Source organism: Acomys minous (genome assembly GCF_964271855.1).
Source record: "Acomys minous genome assembly, chromosome: 17".
Taxonomy (NCBI): Eukaryota; Metazoa; Chordata; class Mammalia; order Rodentia; family Muridae; genus Acomys; species Acomys minous.
Window position 1 is genome coordinate 8,496,721 of NC_140500.1, and position 12,109 is coordinate 8,508,829.

General features: G+C 42.5%; 1 protein-coding gene across 4 annotated transcripts in view; it reads right to left on the bottom strand.

The window, feature by feature from the left end:
• Positions 1 to 12,109, bottom strand: part of PDE3A (phosphodiesterase 3A) — a 265,916-nt gene that overhangs the window by 38,627 nt on the left and 215,180 nt on the right. For all 4 annotated transcript variants that reach the window (XR_014776234.1, XM_084766249.1, XM_084766248.1 and 1 more), the window contains exon 5: positions 7,234 to 7,358. Coding sequence is in view for 3 of the 4 variants with exons in the window: in XM_084766249.1 (XP_084622375.1) it covers positions 7,234 to 7,358 (125 nt within the window). In the remaining variant the exon portion in view is untranslated. The remainder of the gene's footprint in view (positions 1 to 7,233; positions 7,359 to 12,109) is intronic.

Here is a 12,109-nt window from a genome sequence, read left to right on the forward strand (position 1 = left end):
CTGGGGCTGCCTCTCCAGGCCATAGGGGAAGAGGGCTTGCTTAATCCTAATGCAGTTTGAGCTGAGGTGGGTTGGTGGGGGGGGGATCCCCTTTTCTGAGGACTAGGGGGGTGGGTGGGAGAAGAGGGAGGGAGGTTGGGACTGAGAGGAGAGGAGGGAGAGGGCTATGATCAGGAAGTAAAGAGAAGAAATAATTAATTTAAAATATCGGTGGCAGTGCTGGCACACCCACTGTAGCCACCGTGGCCTGAAGCAAACTTAGGGCAGGATATTTTTCTCCCGTTTTCCTTTCTTGTCATCCTGACTTGGAAATGACAGTTACAGCTTTCTCACGTGTCCGACAAATGTCTAGCTGAAACAAAACTCACTACTTTGTAAAAGATATACTTATTTATGTTTTTAATTTACATGTTTCCGTGTTGTACCTTTACAAGATCTCCTGGAACAGGAGTCCTAGGTGGTTGTGAGTCACCACGTGGTTGCTGGGTACCAAATCCAGGTCCTCAGAAAGACCAGCAAGCGCTCTTATTCCCGGAGCCATGTATGTCTCCAGCCCCACTGTTGCCTTCGGGTTTCATATAGAGCGCACGATAGCAGGCATGGGGTGCTTACATTACGCACGGGAAAATGATGAGGTGGGGGAGGTGATTTGCTTCTTAATGGCTCAAACAGCGAAATATATGTTTGTATGTGAAAATGCACTCTGAGCAAAGCAAGTTTGAAGAGAACACTTAAACATGTGATATATCCAGCACAAACCACACAGTAGGCCTAAAGTTTAAACTTCAAAGTTGGGTGCTTGTGCCAGACCCCCCCCCCCCCACGTTTACACTTACACTACAGCTTGAGGTCTGTCTAGGGTACTGGCTTGGATTTCTAAAGCTCTCACTCTCTAAGTTGCTTTCTCCCAAATACAGAGAAGGCAGAGTGCAAATAAAACTCGGGGGGGGGGCGGAATAAAAATAGATGAATCTTTTTGTAGGTGGGTTGGTGTTCCACTCCCTCCACTAGGAGCCATGTCTAGTTAGAGTGTGTCTTCAGTCTCCATGACCCCTGCTACTAGAGTCTCAGCTAGAGTGACCCCCCCCCAATAAGCCTGCCCTGTCTTAGGTCTCCAGCTTGCCACAGAGATGCCCCTGACCACGGCTTCTCTTCCCTTTGTAGGCCTTCTGTCCTCCCGCCTGCCTCTGCTCTCCCTCTCCCCAGGTCTGGTCTCCACCCTCATTTCTTTCTGTGCCCTCTCTTCTATCTTGTTCCCTCTCTTCAACCATGTCCAAGAAGCCAGGGGCAGTGGGCTGTCTCTGACATGGACGCTGTTGCCTGCTTTTTGATCACTTCCGGCTGGCAGGACTGCCTCACCAGCCTATAGAGGAAGAGGATGAGCTCAGTGGTGGGATGGCAGATTTGCCTCAGCCTTGCTTGGCTATTTCCAGGGGAGCTAAGGATTGAACTTAGGTCTTCAGTCCAGCATTCTACTGACTTAGCAGTCTCCTCAGCCCCGCACACGCAGCCTTTTTATTTTATTTTATTTTTTAAAAGAGGCCATTAGTTCAAAGCCCTTGGGGAAACTTCTCCATTTCTATCTTGACGCAGATGTGTTTTCGGAGGGCAATTTACGAGAAGACTGATTTTGTTTTAGTAGCTGAGAGCTGATAGTTGTAGAGACATGGCGTTCATTCCTAAATACACACTTTAAAATCCATACAGCCATTAGGGTTCTTGGAACTCCGGGATTAACTAAATTTAGACTAATAAGCAGACTTTAAGGCTCCTGGGATGAACTTTTAAATAAATGTGCAACAGAGAAGCACTCTGCTTTTCTAGAGCTTTCTTCTACATGTTCTGAACTCTTTACAAGCCTAAGCCCTGAGTCGTCACACCAACAGTGAGAAGCAGAGATTTAAGGGCAGGGGTACCAGATGACACAAATGTAAAGTTTACTGCAAGTAAAAAAAAAAAAAAAAAAAAAAGAAATATTAGGGTTGGGATAGCAAGAGGACACACACACCTCCACACAGCAGTGTTCAGCTAGACGGAGAGATGATGATCAGTGCAGACACAGGCAGAGCTTTCCTTACCCAGCATGCCCCAGTGGGAAGGATGTCAGGTTTCTGAGTTTTGCGGACTTAGGAATAGTAACAGCAATTTTAGTAGTTGAGCATCTCTAATGCAAGTTTGGAAATCCAATTTAGGCTTTCAGGTTAGGGCTGCTCAGTCTGGCTTCACCGAATACACTTTTACTTTAGAAAGGAGGGGAGGGAGATGAGGCTGCCTTCAGGAGGTATTGTACAAGAAAAGAATAGATGAAGAAAGAATAATCCCATCCCAACCAAAACTCAAAGGGAAGGGATAAAGTATTGTAGCTATAGAAAAGGGACTTCCCCAGGAAAATTAGAAATAAGTCTGAAAGAAGGAAAGAAAAAAGGAGGAAAGGAAGGGAAGGAGGGAAGGGAGGGAGAGAGGGAAGGTGGGAGGGAGGAATTCTAAGACCCTTTAAGGGCTATCAATCTGAAGTTTAGAGTGAAGATATCCAATTTTGTGTTACACACACACACACACACACACACACACACACACACATGCATTCATACTTACATACATACAACTTTGGAAAAGTCTGAACTCCTAATTCTTTGTGTAACTGAGCCTTTGTTCCCTTGTCCCTAAGAGCCAGAGAAAACGCGTGTCAAGGTATAGAGGCAACCAGAGAAAGAAGGTGAGGAATACTGCCCAGGTATTCTTTAAGTAAATCCATTTGCTTTGCAGCAGAAAAGTTTCTCAGTTTAACTTTAATTGAAGAGGAAAGAAATGGAGCTTGAGAGATGGCTCAGCAGTTAACAGCATTTGTTTCCTTATAGGAGACCCAAGTTCAGTTCCCAGCACCCACATCAGGAGGCTCACAAACACCTGTAACGGCAGGTGCAGGGGGTCTGACATTCTTTTCTGGTCTCCTCAGGTACCTGCAGATATGTGTGTATACACACACAGACACATAAACACATGTGTACATTAATAGAAATAAAACACATCTTAAGAAAGAAACCAGCTTTTCTGATAAATACGTGCCTCTGTACTGATGTTTTAGCAGATGTAGCCAAAATTAATAAACACAAAAGGAAAAAAAATTACCACCATATAAAAATTTTTCTCTTAAGTGTAGCTTATAGGTTTAAGTCATCTGGTTTCAATACAATAGGAATCCCACACTTACAAGACCTTGGCAAAGGATCACCACACAGGCAGTAACTAGGAATTAGAGGGATTTGGAAGCTGAAGGACGTAACAGTGGCTAACAGCAACCGGACGCTAACAGCAGCACATTGGCAGTGACTCACACTAGAAGGGCAAGGTTGAAAGTTCAAATCAGGGCCTCTAGGGATGCTCAGGAGTTAAGAACACTGGCTGCCCTCCCAGCGGACTCGACTCAGACTGGTTCCCAGCACCCGTGTGGCAGCTGTCAATGATCTAATTCCAGGGCCTCCTGTGCCCTCTGCTGGTCTTTGCTGGCACTGCACACATATGGCGCATACATACACGCAGGCAAACACTCACAAATTAAAATAAATGCAAATGTAAAAAAATGTAAATCATATTTTAAATCCCCCATTGTTGTGCTCCCATCCAAGGACTCCTGTGTGATCTTCTTCTTTTTTTTTTTTTTTAGCCATTGGTGAAGATTACCATTGGGGAAGGTTTTAACTCTTTCAAATGGTTGGTGACTGAGAGAGTTGGGAATACACTGTGTACTTGTTTGTGCACAGAACAGATCCATCAGTCTATGCTAGACACGGATTGTTCATCTTTGGTGTACTGACTCCTCTACACCTCACTGCCCAAGGCTCTTATGCTCCTCCTCACACCTCCTGGGATGCCATTTCTTTATCCTCTGTCCACACAAAAGGCTAAATCCATTGAGAAGCAGGTGGCAAAAGGGCCATTACATTACGGTAAACACAACAAGGCACTTGCTTACTGGGGCAGCCAAAGCACACGACATCAATGCAAGGAAAACGGAGTTTCAAAACTGAGGTGGGGCTTGTATAACACATGTGATACAGAATGAGAAAGGGACCAACGTGGGCAGAAAGACAGAAGACGGGGGAAGTGGTGGAGAGTAAAAGAGAAGGAAGGGACACACAATCAAAACTAAGTACGCATGAAAACCCCATGGGGATTCGTGCTTCATGATGATTCAAAAACTACATTACGAGAAGAAAAAGCAAATGAAAACAAAACAAGAGGAACCTAGCTGACCAGGGAGTCGTGGAATCTAGTTTCATCCGATTTTCAATATATTTCTATATTTTGCCAGAATTTTAGTGATTGACTTGAATTCTCTACAGACTGGATATAGATTATGTACAAAGTCCTTATTTCATGGTGACAGCAACCTAAGGCACCCCAACACGAAGTGCCTGCAGAATAGTCATGATAGGGAGACACCTTGCCCTTAGAAAGGACAGACTGCCCGGCGGCGTGGTGGCACCCGTCTTTAATCCCAGCACTAGGGAGGCAGAGGCAGGCGGATTGCCATGAGTTAAAGGCCAGCCTGGTCTACAAAGAGAATCCAGGACAGCCAAGGCTACACAGAGAAATCCTGTCTCAAAAAACAAACAAACAAATAAACAAACAAAAACAAAAAACAAGAAAGAAAGAAAGAAAGAAAGAAAGAAAGAAAGAAAGAAAGAAAGAAACAACAGGCTGCCACTCCTGGGACTGACTTCTACCATCGCCCCTTGGGGTGCCTTAGGTGGATCTTCCTGAGTCGAGTTAGATAGTAAGGCACAGGGAGTAAGATGCAGGGGCGCAATGCTGTACCCTCAAATATGCTGCCATCTCCAGGGTGTGTGTCAGAGGCACAAGTTTCAGTTAAAAACAGAAAGATTTGATTTGAAATGATGTGTATGTATGTGTGTCAGTCTGTGTGTGTGTGCACACTTATGTGGCACGTGTGTGGGCAAGTGCTTCTAGAGGACAAAGAGGGCACTGGATGCTTTGAAGCTGGGGTTTCAGGTAACTGGTAGCCAGCTAGTATGGGTGCTAGGAACATAAGTCCTATCCTACGGAAGAGCAGTGCATTCTAGTCACCGCTGAGCCATCTCTCCAGCTCCTGTAGCTAAACAAAACAATTAATTAAGTCATTCATTTGTGTATGTGTTTGTGCGTGTTTGTGTGTGTGCGTGTTTGTGTGAGAGGGTGTTTGTGTGTGTGTCTGTGTGTGTGTGTGTGTGTGTGTGTGTGTGTGTGTGCATGTGTTTGTCTATGTGTGTTTGGCGTCTGCCATGGCACACGTATGGAGGTCACAGGACAGCTTTTGGGAGTTTGCTCTGTTGAGGTCTGTTGGCAAAAAAATCTGCTGAGCAATCTTGCAGTCCCAATTTTTAGCTTCTTAAATTTAACAGGTTGGTTATTTATATAAATAACCTGATGGTTTTGTGGTTCTTCTTGCTGTAAGCAGTTTATTGTATATATGGTAATATTATAAATGTAAATATAAGAGAGAAAGATAATTAAAAAGGAAAAAAATAATTTATAGTCACTTAGTTGAAGGACCACATAGATCCAGTGTCTTGTACCCAGCCAAGATTAGGACCACATAACCCCAATTTCAAACCACATCAATTTATTGTTCTGATTTTTTTTTTCTTACTCTGAAAACATTATGACAAAAGGAAGGGCTGAAGATGAATTCTGAGCCTTGGATGAGTTACTTCACTTTCCTGTCTCTCAGTTTCCTTCTATGAGCTCTTTTGTTTCTCAACAGTAACAACATAAAAATGTAACAGAAAAATTCACATTTCTATTTTGTGCTTGTGGTGTGTGTGTGTGTGTGTGTGTGTGTGTGTGTGTGTGTGTGTGATTTAATTCTGTGGTGTATATGTCATATGTGTGTATGTGGTATGTGTGTGGTGTGTGTTCATGTGTCTTTGTGGTGTGTGTGCTCTGATGTGTGTAGATGCAGTGTATTTGTACATAAGTGTGTTGCGTTCCTTGTTTCTGTAAATGCATGTGGAAACCAGAGGGGGTGTCTATCTGTGTTTATCTTTAGGCATCTCAGGTAGTCACCAGTCTTCACCATCTTGCACTCCCTTGTTTTAGTATAGCTCAGGTCTATTTCTCAGGTTATTTATGATCTCTACAAAGCGTAAGGAACATCTCCACGCTGAAAAGACCATATTTGTTGGAGAATCAGATTGCCTTTAATGGTTTCTTGCAGGAATGGAATACAAATAAACTTGAACTCTGTAGGGAAAGTGTCTTCCTATACTGAACAGTGGAGATTTTAAGCAGAATGAGTGATGGTTTTAAGAGGTGGGACCAAGTGGGAAGTGGACATCCAGAAAAAAAGGAGAAACCAAAAGTCCTTCCCTACGTACTAGCCTTAATGTTAGGTTTGTCTTTCAAGGCATCTTTTGAAATATCAGTCGGATGTGGGATGAGGGCACAGCTACTACAGAGGCTGCCAGCAGAGCTTTTAGCAGTGTCATGAGGGTGATGACACGGAACTCGGAGTTCACAGCTGTCATGGCAGCCAGATTAGCACGTCCAGTATCACAGTAAAAAAAGAGGGTTCTCCCTGAGCCAAAACTCAAATTCTCAAGCTGCTAAAGACAAAAGATTCAGAAACGAAGCAGAGAATCACTGAAAACCTCAAGGAGAATGTGTACAATGCCAAGAAACAAGTGTTTACTGTACTTCTCAAAGAAGAGGCAAGAGGAACAGACCAGGTCCTCACCTGGATTCTGGAGGAAAATTCAGAGGCAAATGTAATAAAGTGGTGTGTGTGTGTGTGTGTGTGTGTGTGTGTGTGTGTGTGTGTGTGTGTGTGTACATGCAGTGCCTAAGGAGGCCAGAAGTGGGTGCTGGATCTCCTGGGGTTGGAGTTACAGGTGGTTGATTGACATGAGTGCTGGGAACCAAACTCCTGTGCTCCACAGAGCAGCAAACCCTCTTAACCATTGAGTCAACTCTCCAGCATCTAAGACCTTGACCCTCCTGCATTAGCTTCCTAAATGCTGGAATCCTAATCGTACTTCATAAAACCCAATTTATGGACCCCAGCATGAACCTGGATTTAGACTAAGTGAGGGGAGTCACCCAATTCCTTCCACTTTCCCAACTTAGAATATATTGTTCTTCATTTTAACATCACAGTTCATTACCACCACCACCACAACTTTTGTATTAAAAACTAGGGCTGTAGACCCGGAGTGCACGGAGACCGTTACTTACCTGGCCTGTTTTGCTTTTTAGCTTTTACGTGGTTAGCTGCAGAGACAGCATAGGACGAAGTGAATGATCTGCTCTTGGTGAGAGTCATCAATACTGGGGCAGTCCAAGAGTCAGGGTTGACAGCACTGCAGGGACAGCACAGAGAGATCACTCAGTTGTTACGGAGCACATCTTGCAGGCACCCAACCACCATCGGCACAGTAGATACGCCTACCTGAGTGTTTGTTCCAAGGTGCTGACAGAACCATTTAACTTGCAAATGACAAAATAAGCTAAGTCCAGGCTCTAGTGCAGCCATGTAATCTATCTGTCTCTTATCAAACATGCAGTCCACAAAGAGCAAAGACGGCTGTCCCAACCCATCCGATCCATAAAAATGCAACACACTCTTTTACATGTTAGTTGCATTCTCCAAAGATGTTTAAATGCTATCCTTCAGATTCATTGGCTGTGATACAAGTGTCCTTAGAGGAGCAGAGAGTGACTTAATACTTAGTTAGGTGCCCCTTCTTATGCAATATTGTTGGTAAATATACACTCAACAATTAATGTTTGACCAAGCCACTCAGTGATAATGTCTTGATATAGCACTTATCAAGTAGAACATGAGAAACAGACCTGCAGCCTGCCATTTCGCTCTGTTGGCAATGTAGCATTGGCTAACAAAAAAAAAAAAAACAAAAAAAACCAACAAACAAAAAACAAAACAAAACAAAAACCAGTCAAACAAAAAACTACTAGCAGCAGCCTAAAGAAGTGACCCCAGGTTTCTACTGGTGATCTCCTGAAAAGGATGTGATAGCCCTGTCACACGCCATTGAAATGCACACACAATGGCATGGCACTAACACACTGATCATATTGATTGGGGAGAGGTAATAGGCTCTCTTTATCTAGACAATGCATGTGATGACCAGCATAGGCTTGGTCATCAAGTTGTTCCCTGTAAACAAATCTGGAATCAATCAAACCATAGAGGATTGGGCCTAGAGAGGATTACAGAAGTCATAGAATTAATGGGATAGGATTCCTGGAGGTCTTCTAAGCCAAAATCCCTCTTTACATATTGCTTCAAACCTTACACATGGAAATGGAAACCTTATTCACCCTAATTTGAGAAAGAAGAGAATTCAGGAAATTGTGTTGACAACCTTGGATCACTCCCAGTGAAAAGTGCTTGGTCTGTGTCTTGTCAGTCCCTGTGCCCTTTATGCAACAGTAAATTTGGTGACGGTTAAAAGCCCATAATTTGTATCAATAACAAATATTTGATTGCTTTCCAATCTTAAAATGAGCAGGATGTGTCTGATCTGTCTGAGTGGCATACTGTAAATATTCCTGAAATTGATGGAATTATGAGATCATGGATGTATGGAATTTGTCATATAAGATATATAATTAATAGGGAATAATCTGGAGGTGCTCCTGGAGAGCAGGGGTTCTGCCTCTCCCAGAAGCCATCAATTGCCCAGAGCTCCTTAGTAAGGGATGGAACTTTATAAGCTCCTCCCCCAGCATATTTCTCTTCAATAATTTTATTTTAAAAGCTTCCCTTTGCTCTTCTAAAGCAATTTACCACATACATAATAAAAGAGATACTTGAAGGGTGAAGTGAACTTCAGCAATTGTCAAGAACATTTGAAGCCTACATAACGCTTGTTTTCATCTTTAGCTTTTTACAAATGCTTGAAATTTTGTCAATGAGATAAAAATATTTGTATTAAATAGCCAAATATTTCCTTGTGGTGTTAGTATCAGTTCATACATTCTGCTTGCCTACGTAACAACCAAAATTGACTATGAATAAATTATGTAATATACATCGGTCTATCTTTTATTTCTTACACTATTTTATGGTCAATAAATTACTACTCATCTGTGCAGACTTTTTGAAGAGCTTAACATCACTTAACATCTTTAAAAGATATCTTATTGAGGATCATTCAAATTTTTCCTACTTTTTTCTTTTACAGCCAATAAAAACATTTAAAAGGGGGCTACAGAGATTGCCCAGTGCTTATGAGCACTGGCTGTTCTTGGCGCAAACACTGGTTTAGTTTCCAGCACCAACATGGCAGCACACAACCATATGTAATAACAGGAGGATTTAATACCCTCATCTGACTTCCAAAAGAACTATACACATGTGGTGTATATATACATGCACGCAGGCAAAACCACTCATAAACATAAAATTAAAAACCTAAAGAAGTATTTTTTAAAAGCTAAACTCTGCTTATTTTGAAAAGTTTATAAACTCGAATGGAAAAAATTAAGACTAATAAAGTCCTGCCTACATTTACCCCATTTTAACCTGGCATACATTAATTTATTATATTATATTATTAGTCATACAGCATAAATCAATGTATGCTATTTAAATGCATTATATTCAGGGAAACATCTGCACGCAGCCTGGGGTGAGCATCAAGGGAGTTGTCAGCTTTGCACTGACCAGTGCTGGCTCACAGGTGCTTACAGCTAAAGAACTGGTAAGAATTTAGATTCTGGAGGGTGAGTGGGCTGTGTGGTCACTCTGAAGTCACAGACGAGAAGGAAGACCTCAGCCGTCTTCACCTGTTATGTCTACTCTGTTCCCTGTACTAACTTCATCTTCAATTCTAAGCTGGGTAGGAGTGTTTTTTCAGGAGGCTTCCAGCTTCCTTTGTGTCTGATTTGCCAAGCCCAGGGTCAGTTAAGAGACCAATGTAGAATGACTGGGAGCATGACATATCCCAGCAATGTGTGTCTCTCCAAAGGCTGTTTTAAGAGCATCCATCTCTCCCATCTAGTATACCAATCCAAGCACGCTATAGTCTATTTTCTAAATCATTCCTTACTGGGTGGGTACCAGGGCTCAGGAAAACTCATAGCCTCTTGGTAGAGTCGCCTGAGTGGTTCACTTCCTATGACACTCAAAACTATGTTCTTTGTAGCAAATATTATTTAAAGTTCCCAGAAAGAAGTTGTTTACCTGCATCCAACAGGCACAGAAACTGTTGGTATGTCTGTACATTGTATGTATGTATGTATGTATGTATGTAGTATGTATGTATGTATGCTGAGACAGGGTCTCATTATGTAGCCTTGGCTGTCCTGAGAATCACAAAGTTCTTCCTGCCTCTGCTTCCTGAGTGTTATTTTTTATTTCTGTTTCTAAAATTGTTTGGCTCATTAAGTCCCCAAGGAACTACACTGGAAAAAAAATATGGAAAGAAAAAATACAAGTGGAAAAAAGGGAAGAAATTAAAATCCTTTTATTAAACTGATCATCAATTGTAGCAACACTTCTCCTGAGTCAGAAGGATTTCTACTTTTCTTTATGGTCAAAGGTAAAACCATCATATTTAGTGGGGGGTGCCACAGCCCCTTCCACACACACAGTTTTCCTGTAAGAAGGTAAGTTCTTGGCAGCGTGAAGCTCAGGACTTCATAGTGATGGAACTATTGTACTGCTTTCAGACTTTACACTTGACTTTTTGCAGCTTAGTGAAATTAAGGAGTAGCTATGCCAAGGGAAAAATATGCACAAACATGAGATCTGTGAACACCATTAGGATAAACAAAATGGGTGGCAAAACTAGTCCATATCTGTGTGAAAATCTTTGCATCCAACCACTTACTTTATAAGTCAGTATGAGATTTTTTGAAGTAAAGAAACATTTCTTTGGAAATCACCCCCCCTTTTTTTTTTGCTAGTGTGATGACTACATTGTTACCCTTAATTTTACAAAACCACACAAAGAAAAGAATGGAATAAATCAGATTTGGCCAGAAGTGACAAAGAGCATAACAAAGGCATTGAGAAGGCAGCGATGTGCTTTCCGTAAAGTCATTTTCTGCCTAGAAAATCATGGTGCCATCAGGTAAGTGCTGACAAGTAGCGCTGTAGTTTGCATTGCCAGCATGGTTTGGATATGCGATGCCTCTTTAGGCTCACATGTTTAAACTCTTGGTCCCCAGTTAATGGCCCTGGTTTGGGAGCCCGTGGAAGCTTCTGGAGGGAAACCTGACTAGAGAGGTGCTCCATTGAGAGCTGGATCATGAGGTCTATGCACTGACTCAGTTCCTGGTCTGACTTTGCTCTCACTGCTTCCCAAATGTGTCCAAGCATGAACAAGCTGCCTCACACTCCTGCTGTAGCTGCTGCTACTATGGAAAATGAGAAAAATTACCAGCGATATTTCATTTCGACTTCAGGAAATGCTTGTGAACTAGCATGTGCCTCCTCTTATGAGGACATCTTCAAATCTAAAAACAGCCTAGGCAATGCCATAGTGTAGAATTATGATTTATAGCTTATTAAAATTTTGGTTTATGAACAAAACACCTGATGGTCTTAGGTCAGAAGACACATATTAACATAAAGTAATTTGCATTCTAAAGGAAAAAGCAGGGGTGGGGGTGGCTTAGAGATGGCTGTGAGCAGATCCTTTGGTCTAACATTCTAGAAAAGACGCCAGGAGTTATCTGTGCTCTGAGCCTCCTCAGGGCTACTCCATGACAATAAGTCAAGAGATGCCAGAAAGCCATTCAAGAGAGACAAAGAAGCAATGAGTATGTCTGGGGCGGCGTCAAGGAAAAAAGTTGCCCAAAGCAAATACCAGAGAGAAGCTCAACCACCCAGTCTGTCTAACGAAGCCATCACATGGTGAAGTCTGTAAAACATTCCCAGTGATAAGCTGATCCTCTCAGCTGTGGTCTGAACAAGTGACTATACAGGGGAGGCCTTCAGGAGCTCCCTGGCCAAGGGCTTACTGGGTTTCAAAGCACAGGGATCAAGTAATTTATACATGGAATGCCAAGGGTGAAGGCGCCCCAGTTGCTGGTAAGGATGCATAGACGGGTTTAGTCACTCTACTGTACATGAGAGGAG